Here is a 19,491-nt window from a genome sequence, read left to right on the forward strand (position 1 = left end):
ATACATCTGCAAGGCACTGTAATACAGGTCACTTACCATGCTGGGTGACAGTGACAGTGGAATGGTCCTAAAAATAATATATACAAATATATAAGACTAGAACAAAAAGAATTGATTACTATGGTCCTCTTAGCCACACAAGTTAATTTCTAAAAATTGACTTCAGTTTAGAATTTACAGTATAATAAAAAAATATGTGCAAAAGAAACAAAAGAAAAAGAGACAATTTTATTATACAGGTGGGTAGCTGCGTCAGCATGTGTAGGCTACAAAGGAACAAGTAATAGGTTTTATTCCATGCTGAAAAAAAGGGAGAAAGTTTCGGCTGTGAAGCCTTCTTCAGGTGTGAGGCTAATTTTATTACACTGTACACAGTATATAAAGACAGTTTAAATTCTTGTCCTATTTAGATCATAGCAAAGTGACAAATATGATTGAAAGGATACACTGATCAGTGCAAATACTACAGGATTGTTTAGATTTTTCTTATTACTTTTTAGGGAAACCATATGCTAGCATTCCAATTTTAAAGGTTGTCTGACAATCCAAACAACCCTCCCCTGTAATAAAGTTCGTCCAGGGGTAGGAGAGCATGAAAGTGCAGGGAGCTGTATGTGCAGGAAGCTTAATTTCAGAGTACTATCAAGTCTTACAGCAAGTAAGACTATCAAGTCTTAGCTACTGCCATCAAACTCCAAGCAGGCTCCCCACACTGCATCTAATTTTCAGCTGACAATTGTTAGAGACATTTTGGTGGCATCTAGTGGCAGGTTAGCTGCTACTGCAGTCCCTCCACAGATTGACCTGCCACACTTCTGAAGTACGTCCATGCAGTTTTGTAACTTGTTCTGCTTCTCATCATCAGGAACTGGGAAATATGTCAAGACTGATGGGAACATTGAGGACTCAAATTATTAGCAAACCTTAGAGAAAAATAAGCTTCAGACCTAAAACTGGGACATAATTTCACCATTCTGCAGGACAATAATCTAAAACACAAGGCCAAAGCTTCGCTGGAGTGGTTTAAGAATAAGAAAATTAATATCCTGGAGTGACTCAAAGCCCTGACATGAATCTTATTGAGAATCTATGGAAAGACTTGAAAACAGCTGTTGAAAAGTGTTCCACAAGCAACCTGAGAGAGCCTGAGCAAATATACAAGGAATGGTAAAAAATTGCATCAAAACTGTGTGCAGTTTGTATAGATTTAACCCTAAATGACTTGCAGCTGTAACTGCTGCCAAACGCACTGTACTTCCAACACATATTATAATGTCTGAAGCCTTACGCAATACTGTAGATATATAATTAATTATTTTAATTGTTTTTGTCTTTAGTTTGTGCTAAAATAAATGTAACATTTACTTACCTTTACAACTTTTCAGTTTGAGCACATACGGTGGGTTTCAAATAAAATAATAAAAATAAAAACATCTGTGCACATCACTTTGAAATTTCACAAAATATAAATTCATTTTCAAGGCACAACATGGGACTCCAAATATACTTTGTGTATGTTTTTAGAAAAAATTGCCTCTGATTGTTGCAATTATACTATGTTCGCCTCATTGAGAGCTTACTGGGTGCTAATGATTAGATCATCTAACCTGTTGAAAGGCAAGCTTGAAAAAATGCAAAGAAAGAAAAATGCCAAATTGAAATAATATGCCCTGATTAATATGAGGACGGTGTCCTCATACCAATCACATGTGGCTAAGATTGATGCATCTTATGCATGCTCCATATTTGAATAATATGGGTGAATTTCATACTGCCATTTCATAAATTTACTGCCTCATAAAAAGTAGGTCACTACAACCTACAAAACAGCAGCTCAGTAGTGAGGAAACAAAAAAACAGATTTTTTTTGGCTGGCCAGACAACTACACTGTGCACAAGGACTATGCTCACCAATGTTCACCGACACAAGAGAATGAGCTGATGGACTGGGCAGGAGTGCTACAGAACTCCACATGCAGTGATGAATGGCATCTTGGTGCCATGCAGATGAAGTCCTGGGACCACGCTTTCTGCCCTTCCTGCATGCATAACTGTAGCTTTCTTTACAGATAAGAATGTGACAGTTACGCCATGGATGTCATCCTCATTAGATGTGAGTTCTATTAAGCATTTGCAGGATGGACTGGAATGACATGTTGGCTCTGAGACTAGTGAACTGTCACTCTTTGTCCACAACACCATCTGCATCTGCAGCCTGATGCAAAGCATGTGTTGAATTTCTGACATACTGTATAGCTTGTATAATTACCAATTATTTTACGGGAATAAGCACACACTACTAGCATGGGAATTTTACAGCAGATGACGTTACTGATGATGGAAAACATTAATCTAAAGAATTTAGTTATGTCATGTCTGTTCAATAAAATATTAGTGAGCTCATTAAGAAAGTATTCAGGTAAGTTACATCACTCACCACCAATTTATGAACACCTGGCTGCAGTATTCCCGCACTAAGAAATTACCACACTTATTTGAAAAGCATTTCAGTGTTATACATCTGATTGGAAGGTATTCGGTGATGTTATTTGTGCACATTAGCAATACATACATCCATTTTAGCCATTTTATTCACTACAATGCCACTGGTAGCTGGAGCCTATCCCAGAAAGCAACAGGCAACATGGAGAGTTACACCCTAGAAGAGATGCCAGTCTATCACAGGGCACACACAGACACAAACACGCACATACTCACACCAGGGCCAGATTTCCCAGAAGCCAGTTAACCTACTAGTATGTCTGCACTGTGGATGGAAACTGCAGCACCATGCAAACACAGGGAGAACATACAAACTCCAAGCAGTTAGAACCCCAGGTCTGGAACTGAACCCAGAGTCCCAGTGCTGCAGTAATGCTCAGCACCACGTAATCATAATTGTAATCAGTCATTAACATTAAATGTAAATGACTCAGAAAATGAAACCATGTGGTAATATTTCCACATGCTGTGTTCCATGTGTTAGTCAAGCAGTGTGAGTGAAATCTTGAACGGTGCTCAATACATACAGTATAAGTGCTTGCCACATAAAAAAAACTGAACAAGGCACAAACTGTGCACAAGAGCACACAATTCAGTTCATCTTAAAACTATCAAGTGAAGTGTTTTAGTAAGATTGTAATTATGTTTGAAGCTCTGTAACATACTACCTTAAGAAAATGATTCAAAAAAAAAAATCTTACATTGGGATCTGCAAGCTTGGATATATCTGGGTAGAGATAGAACTTCACTCCTTCCAAAGATCCAGGCAATGTTATGCCCCGTATGAACAGAATGAACAGCATGAGGTAGGGGAAGGTTGCAGTGAAGTAGACCACCTGAAAGGCACAAAGGGTTGTCATGTTAGTGAAATGTAACAGAGAAATCACATTACATGGATGGAAACTATTTCTCAATTGTATTTATAGTCAGATTTGCAATTTTTTTTTAAAGACATCCTTGTTGACTGGTTTATTTAATTTACATGTAATATAATTTCTACGTTTTCTACCATACTTCACTACTGTATTGTCTCAGTGTACTGAGCTCTGCGATGGTACTCACTATGAAATAATCTCTATAAAATGAAAAACAATTAAATCAGCTTAATGGGCTGCTGAAAGTTAATCAACCAACTAGGAGTATAAAAAAATAACTATTACTAATATTACTTCAATAGAAATTACAGTATATTTACACAGGTTTTGAGATAGCATGTAAAATCAAGCTGTAAAAAGCTACCAAGACATGTTATTGAAGCCAGTACCATAGCTTCCTTCAAGAAACTGCTGCATGAGTTCTGTGGATCTCGATTAGTCACAAACTACAGTACCAAAAGGACTAAATGGGTCAAATGGCTTCTTCTAGACTGTAATCATCATGTAACAATGGGACTGATAGGACTGTCAAAGGCTGAAAGGCTGAAAGAAGAATAAAAGATATTTGGAAAAATAATAAAAGGTAATAATAATCTTTTGTGTTTTATTTTTGTTTTGTCTTTTTGTGCTAATTTATTATTTTGGGCTCTTGGAAACCCTCCTATAAAACCATAGTAAGGAAACCTTAGATGTTAACAAAGTGTCTCAAAACTGTCTGCACTGCAAATTGCAGCAACGTACACCACAAATTAATCTGCTCTGAGTCCAGTGAGATTCAATGTGAGAAAGTAGAAATTAGAAAAGTACATTTATTTTGCTCACTGAACTACTGCATACAAGTTTTAGGAGATGTGGGCGAAACTGGATGACGTGGTATGGTCCAGTTGAACGACTCTGAGAAAGGTCAATGGCATGGCACTAGCCCATTCTGTGACGGTTGCATTCTACCTGAAATAAAACTAATCTAATTATTACAAATAATGCTAAATGCAGAATGTAAATGCACAGCTGTAAGTAAACAGATGCACCACGGTCATGCTGTTAGAACAGATGTACTGTACTATATTGGAGTCTTCAATTTTTTTTAAACATTACTGAACTGGTGTTGAAAGTTACACAGTTGCTAGGGGTCCAGTGAAAAGCCTCAGAGGAACATCTGTGGTCCTCAAGCTGAAAGCCTATGTTCTCAACAGCCTATGTTTTTCATGTTTTTGCTATTCGCAAACATTGCTGATTATCCAAACCTTTTTATTTCATTTCTGCGCAGTATTTGTAAACAAAGTACAGTAAAAGGCCCCCACCTTGCCAGTCGATTTTACTCCTTTCCAGATGCAGAAGTAGCACACAATCCAGGCCAGCAGAAGGCAGAATGCCAGGTCCACTCGCAGACTGCCGATGTGATCCAGTCCTTCTGACATCCCTAAAACTCTCCTCCTGCAAAATCAAAGTCATGCTGTTGAAGATAATTCCCTGACGATTTTCAAAACACAGCTGGAAGAGTAACTACAGTTCATTAACATTAGTTTAGTTACAGTAAAATGTAAAAAACGAGCAACATACAATAGCTTAGCAGCCTCATCACTTTTGGCAACATTTTTTCCAAATATTTTGTTTTATACTCTTGGAATTGTCAATTGCATTTCTCCAAACTTCCTACCGTTCGTCTTTTTACATGCCACTGTCCTGGATGGCCGATGCCAATTGGAGGAAAGGAATGAAGGTCATGGAAGGTCACAGGGCTTCCTATCTCTGGAATCCAAGAAACCTTGGCCAATTAATTCTGCTCCTATACTCCGGTGGTACTGAAATAATTGTGCTCCAGTGCTTGAGGAATCCCAGGTTCAAAACTTGCCTGAAGCAAGGAGTTCAACCTGCACTCAGGCACTTACTGGTGGAGACAAGACCTTGGTTTTGCAATATTTCACAATTGGTTTTAATCAGTTTCAAGACTTCCCTGCTATTGTATGATGGATTTACTTACCTAGCATTAACATCAAATGGTGCTGTTTATTTAACAAATTCATGCTGCTAGGCATGCAGAATGTTGAGCAGCGGATGGCTTGAACAGCACAATATGCATCACAACACCCATTACAGCCTCCACATACATTGTATTTCACATTGTTTTTCAACCTAACCCTAACCCTAACCCTAACCCATAAATGGCTTCTGAGTATGCATATTATTTTCTATATTATTTTATATATACTGTATGGTAAGCCTGTATAATGATCCACTGCTTCCAGGACAATGCTTGTCCTTCATACTGCCAATTTCTATGTTTTTTTCTGGTTTGTTTGAATGATACTGCTGATTACTGAAGCACATCATCTCATTCTCCAGGTAGCTTATCTCACAGATAGAGCACCTTAAATCTTGCCAATGGTAACCAGATGATTTAGCTGGTGTATTTTTACAATAATTAAAATCATGTCATTGGAAGTAGTTATTTTATATTGAATGATATTTTATTAAATCAATGAACTCACGCAGGTCATGTGATCACATGATTTTCATTCATTTTCAGAAGTGTCTAATGTGTGAAGAATTGTGGCTTTTCAAGATCTTTTCAAAATCTAAATTCAAGTGCACACATAGCACACAATTCTGGCATGTATATACCTATAATCAACTTAAGGAATGACTAAAAAGATCTGTATACTCACGTGTACTCAGTTACTCTCAGATAAAGAATAAAGCACAGTCACTAAAAATGCATCAGAAAACGTCTAGTCATAAAAACTAATAACCACTTGGGTAACCTAAAGACCAAAATAATGAGCATCAGAACTTGTACAGTGAGCTACAGAACACTATTTCAATTTTGTGTGATTGCCATGGTATTTAGAAACCAGATGCTTCATTTCCCTTGTTTAGCTTGGTTTTAAACTGGGAGAAATATTTCAGAACAGTCACATATGGCATCCTTGGATTCAGTCACAGTGACTGTGTCTAATTTTGTCTACATCCGTTACCAAAAACATTTAAGCAGTCCAGAGGATATTTATATGTTCTTTTTGGGAGGAAGGAGGGTTATGTTCACGGTAATCTTGTATGAAGCTTATACAATGTTTTATGTAAGACCTTTATGGAGAAAACATTGGCTTAGTCAAAGTAAGCACTGCAGCATTATATTTTAAGGCTTATACATTCTTACATACTGTATATCTTTTGTAGTTGCAGATTGTCCTGGAAACCCACAGCATATTGAAATGGCTTTGAAGGTCAGGACAGCAACATCCCTAACATTGATCCTCAAGCCTTCTTGGCAACCAATGAAAGAATGGTGCATGTAAAATATGAAGGAGGAGGCAAATGCAAGATTCCCTCTAATAGTAAAGTTTTGACCTAAATGTTCAATAACCCTGGTACAGATTAGCGCTTTTGATTAAATTCTTTTTGAATGATGCTGACATGCAACTCTCTGTTAAGCATTAAGTCCTGACTTTCTACCACAAACCAGGATATAAAAGACTGGGCTCATCATTGATACCTCCATTAATGAAATCCCCAGCTTCACTGCCTCCTCCACTCTACCATCCCAAGAAAGACATCTGGACAATCACAAACCATGATCAGTTGATGCACAAGTTGGTGAAAAACAATGGGAAGTCGGCCTAAGACTTTCTCTGCAACAAGAGGTTTTGCACTAGCTATGTTGATTGTAAATTTGCCTGATCAACAAAATTAATTCAATTGAATTTTTGAATATGTACTGTATATTCAACACAGCAGCTAAAACATGGGCGATGGGACCGAGTTTCATCCCACCTACGTTTCTTCAGCAGAAAGACCCAAGTTAGATCTTGTGCCCAAACTCTAGGAAATCTGAGTATAGTATCACACTAGTAAGGAACTCATTCCTTTTCCTTTTTCCTGAGCCACACTTTGACTTCCGCATCAATTGGTCTCTTGTATAGAACAATTATTATATTCAAGGAGGTAGCTGCATCAGAATGTGTAGGTTGCAAAGGAACAAGTAAAGGTTTACTGTATTCCATGCTGAAAAGTGAAGAAGGAAAAAAGTTTCGGCTGTGAAGTCTTCTTCAGGTGTGTCACCCGAAGTGGAGTCATTTGGGAAGGATTAAAGGAGTAAAGTTTCCTTCTTCTCTTGTGTTTCCTTCTTCTCTTTTCAGCATGGAATAAACCTTAACTTGTTCCAATTGGCATATTGTTCTGCACTACTGCACCACACTCACTGGTACCTTTTATTCATCACTAAAGTGGCCTTGGCCAGACTGCATGCAAGTCCACTTCAGGGGACTTAGTCAAGACTCCAAATGCAATTTCAATGTCTTTTCATGAAGACATTCATGTTGTTGGTGGTAGGGAGGTGGGGTGGTGGAGTGGAGGGGAGTCCTCATTACCTCAAAAGTGTTTCTCTCTTAATAACCAGGGAAATTGTCAAAGGCATTTGAATGTATTTCTGCCAGAAATGGTACAGTACATCAAAATGGCACCGGTAACATTTAACCATCTTCTAAAACATACATGAATAAAGTTTGATTCTCAGTTCTTATTTTGTGGTGTTATACTGTTTATTTGATTATATCTTTTAATGAAGCAAGAGTATGTGTACAGTCCTTGTTATACTGTAACTAACTTTTTAGTATTAGAATATTCAGTCCTGTTAAATTCTGTCCTCTAACCTCCAAATGTATTCATACTGTACCATCGATGAACTGTAACCAAAAGTTGATTTTAGAAAGAGTAAATACATTAAGTGATACAGTAAGTGATTGAAGACAAAATATCAATTTTGTCTTCAATCACTTACTGTATCAATAAAAATGTGTTCAGAAAAGTGAATCTGAAAACCTAACCCAGACCCATGGATAACAACTGGGAACCCTCTAAAAACTCTGCGATCTTCAGGATACAGGACCTTTGAGATTAATAAAGGTAGTCTTTGAAGCTGGCCTTATGAATCAGGGTTTGTGGCAGAGTGCCACGATGCATCAAAAAAGGTAAATGTATTTTTCCTAGTAGCAATTACACAGGAAAGAATAGCACCCTTTCCCTAAAAAAAATTGAAATTGAATTTTGCTTGAGGAGTGTTTTGCAGCCTGTTGTCCTGTTATTCTTATTAGAATGTACAAGACGGATATTCAAGTTCATCATGGTATTTTATCCCACAGTCTCATTCCTTCTGCTAAGAAGCTTGAGCTTTGTTTTTCCACACGATAAGCAGCTGAAAAAATCCTCCAAATATACTTCCAAGTGTTTAGGGAACATAAAATCAGCATTCTTGATTGTCCACCATCTCCAGTCCTCAATTTAATAAAATAAAAATGTGGTATGAACTGAAGAAATTTGTTCAAGGTACAAGCTGTATAACCTGAAATGGATGGAGAAATTCTTCCCGCATAGCAGAATATAAACAATAATTCCTATTCACAGTCTTCATTAATCACCATTTCTATGATACCAAAGCCAAAAGAGGATGAATGAAATACTCTTCGCTATTCTTTACTATTATATTTTGATATATACCATATACAGGTATAGCTCATTTTACATGTAAAATATAACAAATGTAATTATTTTGGACACATTTTATTTTACAATGTCCAGTACAGATCCATAAGGACCAGCTTTCAGTTACATTTTCTCAAGAGCATGAAAAAATTTGAGCCCATCTCTATTATATAATTTAATATGCTATTAGGGTTTTGTGATAGAGCATTTATTTGGTAAATTTGTTATGTAACTCTTTATGTAATACCTTATGTAATGTAATCAATTCAATGTAAGAACGCCAGACAATGAAAGGGAAATGGCTGATGTTTTAGAGAAAAAAATAGTTGATGTACTAAATCAGTGTTTCACTCAGGTTTTCACTAAGGAAGAAGTCAGCAACATGTCCCAGGCGGCAGAAGGTCAAATTTCCATAACTAGCAGCAATTTCAACCTGTAACTCACAACGACAACCCACTGAAGCTAAGCAGGTGTGAGCCTGGCCAGTACCTGGGAAAAAGTAATGTTGCTGCTGCAAGATGTATTAGAGGGGCCAGCAGGGGGCGCTCACCCTGCAGTTTGTGTGGTTAATAATACCCCAGTATAGTGACTTTGGATGAGAGGTAAAACTGAGGTCCTGATTCTCTGTGGTCATTAAAAATCCCAGGGCGTTTCTCAAAAAGAGTAGGGGTGTTACCCCGGTGACCGGGCCAAATTTCCCATTGGCCTTTACTGATTATGGTCTCCTAATTGGCTTCATCACTCTGTTCTCCTCCCGACTGAGAGCTGATGTGCGGTGAGCATACTGTACACACTATGGATCCCAGGTGTATGCTGCACATTGGTGGTGGTGGAGGGGAGTCCCCATTACCTGTAAAATGCTTTCAGTGTACGGTCCAGATAAGCACTACTGTATTTACTGTAAGTGAAGGGAATTTATTATTATTATAAAATTTCTGTATTCAACAAGTTCAAGGTTTTTCATGCAAATGTAAAAACATACAGTAATATCCAAAATGGGAAATGTTGATCTAGAATAGGCTATTTATGAAAAATGTGTAGGTCTTTCCTTAACTTAGCACATTCACTGTACATCTTCTAGACAATATAGAGAAGCAATTAAAAAGACACTTTTAGGATATATTGTATAGTTAGAAGCTAGAATTTAAATCATTGAATGTTACTAGTAAGGCCTCATTTATTATGATTTACCATTAGCATTACCACTACCATTTTGAGCATATAGTAATACTATATGTATTCAAATTAACTATGTACAGTGCATACCTAAAGGCAAACAGTGAGAAAACAGGACATTTATCATTGAGATTCCAATAGCATTTAATATGTGTATACAGTATTTCCCTTTTAAATTAGGGTCTTAACCAGTCACATGACTGTTTTCTTGTATCTTTCCTGAGGCATTAGTTACAGTATGTTGGCTGCAGAGTTCAGTAAAAAAACAAACTGCAGATTGCCCTGCAGATTTATGTATCCTCCCAATGATAACAAATATTATATAATAGAAAGGTTTATGGACTGGATGATGCATTGCTGATAAAAATAAAAATGTCCTATTGTAACTTAATTAATAGTTTTTGTGCTGGCCAGGGTTAGATATAAACACTTATGTGGATTTTTAAACATAATCATGCTAAGCTCTTCAAACAGTTTAGTTTTCATATGCTCTTGATCAAATAGATTGATGTCTGGAGACTGAGATGGGTTATTGAGAACATTTATTTTGAGTGCAGTTCACATAACATTTCTTTTTAACTTGGACATATGCTTTGGATCACTTTCATACTGCAATGTCTATTTTCTACCATGCTTGAGCTTTTTGGAACAGGGAAAAAAAAAAGTTATTTGGTCTAAATGTGCAGGTACATGCTAGTGTTCATTATCCCCCGCTGTTTTAACAAAGGATTTAGGACCCACCAATATAAAACATCCTTAAAACACAACAGACCCCTCCACCATAATTTATAGTGGGCATGAGTGTTTCTCAACATTAAATTTATGTTCTAGAGCTCAAATATAACACCGAGAAGCATGCCCATAAATCCTCATTTTAATTTTTCTCTGAATTTAAGACTTGGTTTCAATTGTCCTTCAGACCTAGACTGGCAAATTCAGGTCATATTATCTGTTATATTATTTTTTTTGTTTTGTATGAATATATCTGAAGGATGCTGTATAATGCAAACTATACTTTGTAAGTACCATATTACAATTTTTATGTTATTGTCTATCTTGTAAAATAACATTCTGATGGAAAAAGATTAACTTTTCATTTGTATATAGTGCCATGCTAAAGTATTCACCCCCTTCTAACAACTCCCATTTGGTGAATTACAAATGATGTGCAATATAAGGCATTTTTTAAACTGAATATTTTAATCAATGCATGAATGCAAAATCTGAATAATATTATGGGTGACATTATACTTACTCCCAAAATTCACCTTCTGGAGAATTCTTTCCCAACACAACAGGAAATCTGTAAAAAGAAAATAAAGTAGTTTTTTTTTGACAGGGCACAAACTGTTAGTTAAAAGCCCAGTTCATTTAAGGAGATACATTTACATATAATCATTTTACAATAAATCTATGGTGGTTTTATAACTGCTGTTTTTAATAAATTAAGAATAGAATAGTTAAAATTAATTAATACATTAATCAAAATGTTTTAGGTTTTCAAATGTAATTTTGGTCATTTTGCAAGTATACATTTTATACAGTTTATACAAACTATATACTGTAGTTAGCAAATTCATAGAGAACAAAATATACATATTGTGTACTTTACATACAGTATTAGCATTCAAATCCTCTTTAAAAGGTTTGGTTGTGCTGTTTTTTCAGTCTATTGGAAGTCTTGTCAATTTGATAATTCAATTTGAAACACAAACAATACTGTTTTTTATTACTTTAAAAGAAGGGTAAAACAAACTATGAAATTGAGATATACTGTATTTACATGAACTTACTCAAACTATGGCAAATGCAAACACAATTGCATGATGCACTCATTTTTGAAGTATTGAAGACTGCTTAAAACGTCTCTAGGAAAAAAACGTAACTGTGCATACTGTATGTAGCTATGTACTGTAATCCGTCATGATACAAGAAGCCACAAGCCAAGAAGTTTTTGTTATTCTTGATGTAGTAATTCATACCTATTTTTATTAATTTAACAAGCAGATACTCTCTCTTACAATCTGGCTCTCATGAAGCATTCTTGAGAAGCCAGGTTTATTCGTTTATCACATCTTCTCAAATTAATAATCAAGAGTATTATTTTTTCCTCCCTATGGTTTATTTATTGGCTTTAAGCATGTTACTAAAAAAAAATAGCAGGGACTGTTTTCTATTACTGTTTTCATAATTAGGTACTGTTCTATACTGTATTAAAGTGACTTTTGGGTGCATGAGGGAACAGATTTGAATTTTGGAACCAATCAGAAATGTAATGGGAATTAATTTTTCATTATACAAGTTTTCACTGTGTGAGAAGGAACATTTTAAGGTCATATAATGAGGGATTACGGCAGTCTTTCTACAGTAAAATCACTGGCATTTTGTAATTGTTGCTGTAAATGTTATTTACAAAATTAAATAACAGCAAGTTTGTTTCACTTATAAAAAACTCAAATGCTCTAGCCAATAAAAATAAATTGAAAATTCATATCAACATAGCCAAATCTAATCATTAAAATTCACCCAGGTTTTAAGCTTACTCCCGGTTGTCTGCATCAGAAGAATTCAAATTGAAGAATGTGCTGTTTGTCTTGTTCCATGACGTCAAACAGGTGTCTGTGGGGCATTGAGTAAGACAGACAGGTGTTAACAATGATGCTTCATAAACTAAATCTAACTTACAGCATTAACATATCAAGTACATTAATAAAATTATCACTGGTTTATAAACTTTATGGGTTTGTCAAACATTCTTCAATCAAGAATCTGTTAAGATACTATAAAGCATTACTTTTATTTATTTTTTTAAGAATTAAAAAAATCGTTTGCCCAGCCTAATCTTAAAGACCTCTACTTGTGAAACTTTTCACAGCCTGTACATATAATTATATACACAATACTGCTGACAACAGGAAAATTCCTATTCTTTACTCAGCAGCTTATTAAAAACAGCACCCACGTTGTTCAAGACGATTTTTTTTACACAGAAGACTGACACAGGTTTGCGTTGTGAATCTGTTTTTCTAAGAAAACATGTGTCAGTCTGTCCGTGGGGGGAAGGTGGACTGTCTTTCATTGGAAGACTTGACCTATTCTACATTAAAAATGAAAAAGCTGAGGAAACACTTGTGAAACCGGTTTGTTTACAAACAATGTAGACACAGAGACTCAGACTTTGTGGAGTGAAATTCGGCACAGCCAGCACTTCCGAGAGAGAGAGTGGGCAGAGCAGAGCAGACACAGGGGTGCAAAAACTGGGCGATCTCCCCAGACGGTATGCTCATTTCAAAGTGGGTCAGCTTCACTACCATTCCTGTCCTGCTCCTGGCTGCGTACCCCAGCCGGGCGCTCTTCGGCTGCAGCGCCAGGTGAATGTGCAACATTAATGTAGGGCTTGCGGGTTTGCACCCTACACCCTGCAGTACCGCTGTGTACATACAGTACGAACATGTTGTGATATTAAGAAATATAAAAAATGTCAATATACTGTAGTGTCCATAATATTTGCTATTTTAGATTTTCAAAGAAATGTTTATTTGTTAAAAGAAAACTCACAGCGATTGCTGGATTTGAACACCCAACCTCACGGTTATAAGTCAGTCACTTAAGCTATCACGTGAATATAATTATATAGTTATTAATTTCTTTAGATACGCGATTCCATATTACAGTATATTCCCTATTAATCAAATTCTAAAAGTATGCTTTTGTTTACTCCGATAACGAGCATATTCGCAGAAAAGGTTAAAAAGATCACTTTTCGCAATGTATATAAACATACAATAATATGGTCAGAAAGAGCACGAAAAAACGTTTCCGAAATAACCACATGTAAGACTTTGATGCTTAATATGTTTAGGGAGAAATGGAATACTGGTGTGTATTTTTTCTTAAAACTACCAAGACCAGCCATATACAGTACAGTTTACATATAGTAATATGTTTATGTTCCTAAATTAATATCTTTTATGAGCATGTGAAAGGCATACTTTGTTTGATTGGAAACGAATGCATGATCAGATCAACGAAATGCTGTTTTTGTCAATTAAAAAATAAAGTATTTTCGTTTACAAAGACAGTTACAAAGAATGTGGACCAGGGTAATACTTTGAGTTTACAGCTTGTCCAAGGTCATTCATTATTAATACTATTAGTAATATCTTTGGTAAAGACTTTGATGCATAAACTATTTCTGCATAATTAAAATATTTATGATAAAGATGGCAGGTTGTGTATTTTTGGCCAACTGAGCAATCTTGGTTTTATAAAATATACCAACTTTTAAATGTATAATGATTAACATGCTGTAATAGACAGTTTAAATTTAAAAGTCTAAAGAGTATACATTTTAACTTCTTAAATGAATAAAGATTGTCCCTCAGCAGTGATCAGGATTCAAAACCGGGTGTTTTCTGTTGACAGCTCAAATGCTGTACATGAGAAGTTAAGCTTGATTAGCTCTACCTGGCGGTTTTACAAGGTGATTCCGTACACCGCATGTAATTGGGACACGCCCACCGCATTGTACCGCATACCCTGCTCGTTTTGAATGGCTGCATCTGTATGTGTGCAAAGAGCTAGGGATGCAGAAGTGTGTAAAAGAGGGGGGAGTGTTTTGGAGGAGGAACACTTCAGAAATTTCAGTAACCCTGAGCTATCCCTTAAAGGATTTTATGATAGGTAGATGCATCACAGAATGCAACGAGAAATTAGATGATTTTGCCGTTGGGTGGCACAACCTCGTGTATCAATCACTGAGTCAGGGAATCCAGAGACCTTAGAAGGGTTAACACTCAGGTGGAGTTAGATGAAGAACTAAAGGGTCTTCACTGGTTGAATATCTGTTGCCTCTAGTCCCAGTCTCAGTGATAATTTAACTTAAGGAATCTTCCCCTTGAGAAACATCTGAAGTTCTTTCAAGGTGAAGAGATTACTTGAGTTTTTATTTGTTGTTTTCATAGAGTGTCTGTGGAATGGGGGTTGTAATAGCAAATCATTTTTATATACAGTATGTTTTGGGAAAAATAGCTGTCCAGTAATTTGTTTTAATAAGTATTAATTGAATCAATAATATAATAATATCATTATTAATAAAAGTTACCTATTGAGACAAGTCCATGGTAACATTTTCAGCTTCCCTTGGTTAGCCAGCTGTCATCTGTTTCAAAATCTGCCACCTCTAAATCTAAAACACATTTTCTTATGTTCCACATACCTGTGTTCCAGGGATTACTGCAGGTTGCCCAAGGGAGTGGGTTTTTAAATGAATTGTAGAGATAGAAAATAGCCCACGCCAGAACCACTATGTAGTAGATATTTAGATACATAACAATCACTTGGGATGCATAGCCAATTCCTGCAAAATGACAGAGAAAAAGCTTTCATACTCAAATAGATAGAACTGAATTTCCAGTTACTACCAAGTTCTTTTGGCAGGAAGTACTGCCTGGGTTTATAGAGTAAACATTAACATTAACATTATCCACCAATCAAAGTATAAATGAAAATGTGGTATTATTAAAGCAAATTTGATTATTTTAATATTTTCCAAAATTAATTCCTATGCTCCAAGAATTTTTCCTAAATTAATGTTTTCCCCAGATGAATGGGATATGATACATTCCTGGGAATTTATATGGTGAACTCACTTTAATTCAAACTTCATTTAAGAATCTCAGAATGTTTAACTTGATGAGACATCTCCAGCTTATACCATATACTGCAGCAAAAATTTCTGTTTTACATACAGTATTGATATCTTACATTTCACACTGCCAATTAGATATACTGTATAGACTCCATAGATAAGATTAAGTACATCTGACCTAAGGTACTGTATCTGAATCATTATTGTACCTTCAAATAGCGGGCATATCTTCCTCCAGGCTGTAACCCCTCCCTCACTGGTGTACTGACCCAAGGCAGTCTCCAGGAAAAACACAGGGATCCCACAGAAGAAAAGGAACACCAAATATGGTATGAGAAACACACCTGCAAAACAACAACTCAGCTCCATCATATGGTCAACATGTTGGGAAAGTTAATACAGAAGTGCACAACTGCATTCCTGGAGGGCCAGAAGGTTTCTGTTTTTGTTGTTTCTCACAGCCCTGCTAACCACTGCACCACTGTGCCACCCACCTTAATTGCCTAATTGAACTCAATATTTGCTTTACTGGACAAGTTGAAGCTTTCTGTTTTTCTTAGGAAGACGGGAGATTTCAAGAGATGTATAAAACCTTCTGGATAAGCCCTCCTGAGGACCAGAGCTGGACACCCCTGGGCTAGACGGTAAATAAAAGAACCTGTAAAGTAGACAATGATAAAGATACAATGGGGAAATGCCAAACCATCAAAGTGTAGCTAGAGAAATTACATAATATGGGAGGAATCACATTTTTGTACACTGGCCAGCATTGTCATGTTAATATGTAAAGATGTAGGAAAGTCTTTCTCAATGCTGAGAATATAAGTACTGTACACCTATATGTATTCTTTTTAAAGTATTGATTCTCCTGTTTCAATAATTGATCAATTAAATAAAGAGTTAAACATCTCAGAATTATTAACTCTGTACCAACTACGTCCACATTTTCTTTCTAAATGTACTCAACATGAGGAAATAATCATGAAATATCAAGCTCTGTGTAATCACTTCTTTTAGATGCCATGGAGAAATAAAAGAGCAAGCAATGTACTAAAGCACACAAGCAACAAAATCACATTTCATTGTGCACAATCCTGGTTACCACATTCTGGTCATCACGAAAATTACATTGCTGCCATGGAAAGACTTCAGAGAATAGCGACCACAATATGTCTGGGTCTAAAGAGGATTCTATGTCCAAAAAGATTACAGGAACAAAAGTCTTCTTAGTTTTGAAAAGAGGAGATTAGGTAGAGACTTCAAACAGGTACTTAAAAACTTGAAAGGTACCAACAAACCAAATCATATGGATTACTTAATGCTTTGAAATGAGGGCCCAGGTTTACCTGAGTAAACTTGAGTTTACCTCAAAAGCCATCTAGGCATCTGTTAAAAAGCTCTCTGTGATCTTTCTCTGTGATCCTGCATGAAACCAAAACTGATCATGATTCTAGGATCAATTAGCTATGGGCTTCCAAACCAAACCATTTAATAAGTTGGAAAAAATGAACTCTAAAAATAATCAGTGAGCTGTGAAAGTTAACATCACAGTAGTAATGTTTCCGGTCAATTCTTAATTTTTAAACATCACTGGGTATTTACTGGGAATTACAAGATGCCAGACAGTACAATTAAGCAAGTTTAACTTTAAGAAGTGAAAACTATTTTCAGAAAGTGATACACTAATAACAAATGATCAGTTCATACAAGACATTTGTTATGACGATGATTCTATAGTTGGGATTGATATTTTGTAATAGTCTGTTCTCTAACTGAGTGACCACAGTTCGCGAAGCTGACAGTCAAAGACCCTTAAAAAAATTCTAAATCCTTCTGAATTAATTACACGGTATTGAATGACAAGTTTTATGATTTATACCAAATCCCCCTAAAAATATATACACAGCTCTTTCTCTCACTCCTTTATTTGCCTAAGCAATTTACGACAAGGTACTGTACATTTTTCCCTTTCAAAATAAATGCCAGCTACCAAGCTCAGGAAATATACAACAGCTGTGGGATGTACATCACGGAGACTTCAAGAACTTTGTATTTTTACCTAAACAAGCATATATGCTTCATTATCATATGTTTAGCATTTACAACTTAAAAGTCAATTCTATTTTCTATTTTAAGATACAGATGCAGCCATTCAAAGTGCGCGGTACACACACGTACCGGAGGTAATTGGCTACGGCGTCGCGCATTGTGACGCACGATGACACGCGGTACCGCGGTACGTGATTGGTTGACCAACAGGGGCACTCGTGGTCCGTTGGTCTGTCGTAGAAAGATTTACAGTAAACGTCTTTACTGTGCCCATTGTAGTATTGAATATTTATATGGAATTTTACCACTGAAGGGAAATCTTAGTACCTGAGCATAAAAAGAATAGGAGCATACTGCAACGCGTGTGAAGGCCATAAACGATATTAATTTTGGAACTTAAAGATACAGTATATGGCTGGTCTCGGTACTTTAAAGAAAACATACACACCAGTATTCCATTTCTCCCTAAACATTTTAAGCATCGAAGTCTTTAACTAACGTGATACCGGAGTCAACAAGCATACTTTTAGAATTTGATTAAAAGGGAATATAATATGGAATCGCGTATCTAAAGAAATTAATAACAATATAATTATATTCATGTTGCAAAAAAACTGCAACGGACATAAAAACTCCCTTGCTTTTAACAGAGCGTTTCATAATTGCCAACTACGAAATTTATTTAAACTGCGACACTTATCATTCAACCAGAGCTCGAAATATCACAAGGATCCTCTAGAGCACAGCAAAGACTGTATTAAAAGTATACTAGTGACAAACTAGTATACTTTAGATATTTTTTTCTGAACCGGGGAAAATCTGACCATGTTTCTCTATAACAATAATAAAAACATTATTTTACATATCACCTTCATGTGATATCACCTTAAGGACAGCACATACAAGGGTTAATTGCACAATGGACCACGCAAAGAAATTTAATATAGTCTTCTTTGGGTGTGAGGGCAGGAGTGGATCGCAGAAGGCATAATCAGCAAATTAGGAAAACAAAGAACAGGACAGGTGAGACGTTTATCCAGAGAGCGAGTGATCAGAAAAAGGAACAGCTGAATGAATAAAAGCATTTTATTAAAAACACGTTTGCGTTTGTCTGGGTATTTACTTTGTAATCTTACTTTGTAATAGTTATTACTTGGTTTTCAAAGTGCAATGAAATACAATATTGTTGTTATTGCTGTTATTGTTGTTTTTATCCTGTAAAGCGTTTTGAGAAGCCACCTTTAAAGGCGATATATAAAAGCGCTGAATCTTATGGAATGTGTTCCACCGGGGATCTAACCCCAGCGTCTAACCCCTCTGATTGGAGAAAAAAGACGTGCTGGTTTGCTATACTGTACATACTGTACCAGGAAGATGATTTCTTTCTATTCGAAACGTGTATTTTAAAAGTTTAAGAAGTAAAAACCTTACAGCGTACACAGATTTCTAAACTGATCAGGATCGTTATCTTTGTCTTATCCATAATAATGTTCACCGCTCTGTCCAGCAAATTAATAATTAACTTTATTTTATATAGCGTTTTAAACGAATAAGTAATTAGATTGCTCATAAAACCTAATCGCTTTTTCTACATAAACACAGCGTGATTGCTCTCTGAAAATGCTTTTTCTTTATATTTAGGCTCAGATTTCAACTATAGATCGTATTATTATAAACTTTCTTGGAAAAATGTATTTTATGTAAACCATGTTTGCTATTAATTCATTTAGGGCTAGAATATGTTCATTGTCTTCCAATCGA

General features: G+C 35.9%; 1 protein-coding gene across 2 annotated transcripts in view; it reads right to left on the reverse strand.

Moving 5' to 3' along the window:
- The window catches only part of LOC148654569 (sodium- and chloride-dependent GABA transporter 2-like), a 52,676-nt gene that overhangs the window by 25,317 nt on the left and 7,868 nt on the right, over positions 1-19,491 (reverse strand). For both annotated transcript variants that reach the window (XR_015941493.1, XM_088646985.1), the window contains exons 3-8: positions 15,891-16,025; positions 15,250-15,390; positions 12,575-12,650; positions 11,287-11,334; positions 4,679-4,811; positions 3,204-3,338 (exon numbers count right to left, since the gene is read on the reverse strand). Coding sequence is in view for 1 of the 2 variants with exons in the window: in XM_088646985.1 (XP_088503111.1) it covers positions 3,204-3,338; positions 4,679-4,811; positions 11,287-11,334; positions 12,575-12,650; positions 15,250-15,390; positions 15,891-16,025 (668 nt within the window). In the remaining variant the exon portion in view is untranslated. The remainder of the gene's footprint in view (positions 1-3,203; positions 3,339-4,678; positions 4,812-11,286; positions 11,335-12,574; positions 12,651-15,249; positions 15,391-15,890; positions 16,026-19,491) is intronic.

This window comes from Lepisosteus platostomus, chromosome 9 (genome assembly GCF_059453375.1).
Source record: "Lepisosteus platostomus isolate fLepPlt1 chromosome 9, fLepPlt1.hap1, whole genome shotgun sequence".
NCBI lineage: Eukaryota > Metazoa > Chordata > Actinopteri > Semionotiformes > Lepisosteidae > Lepisosteus > Lepisosteus platostomus.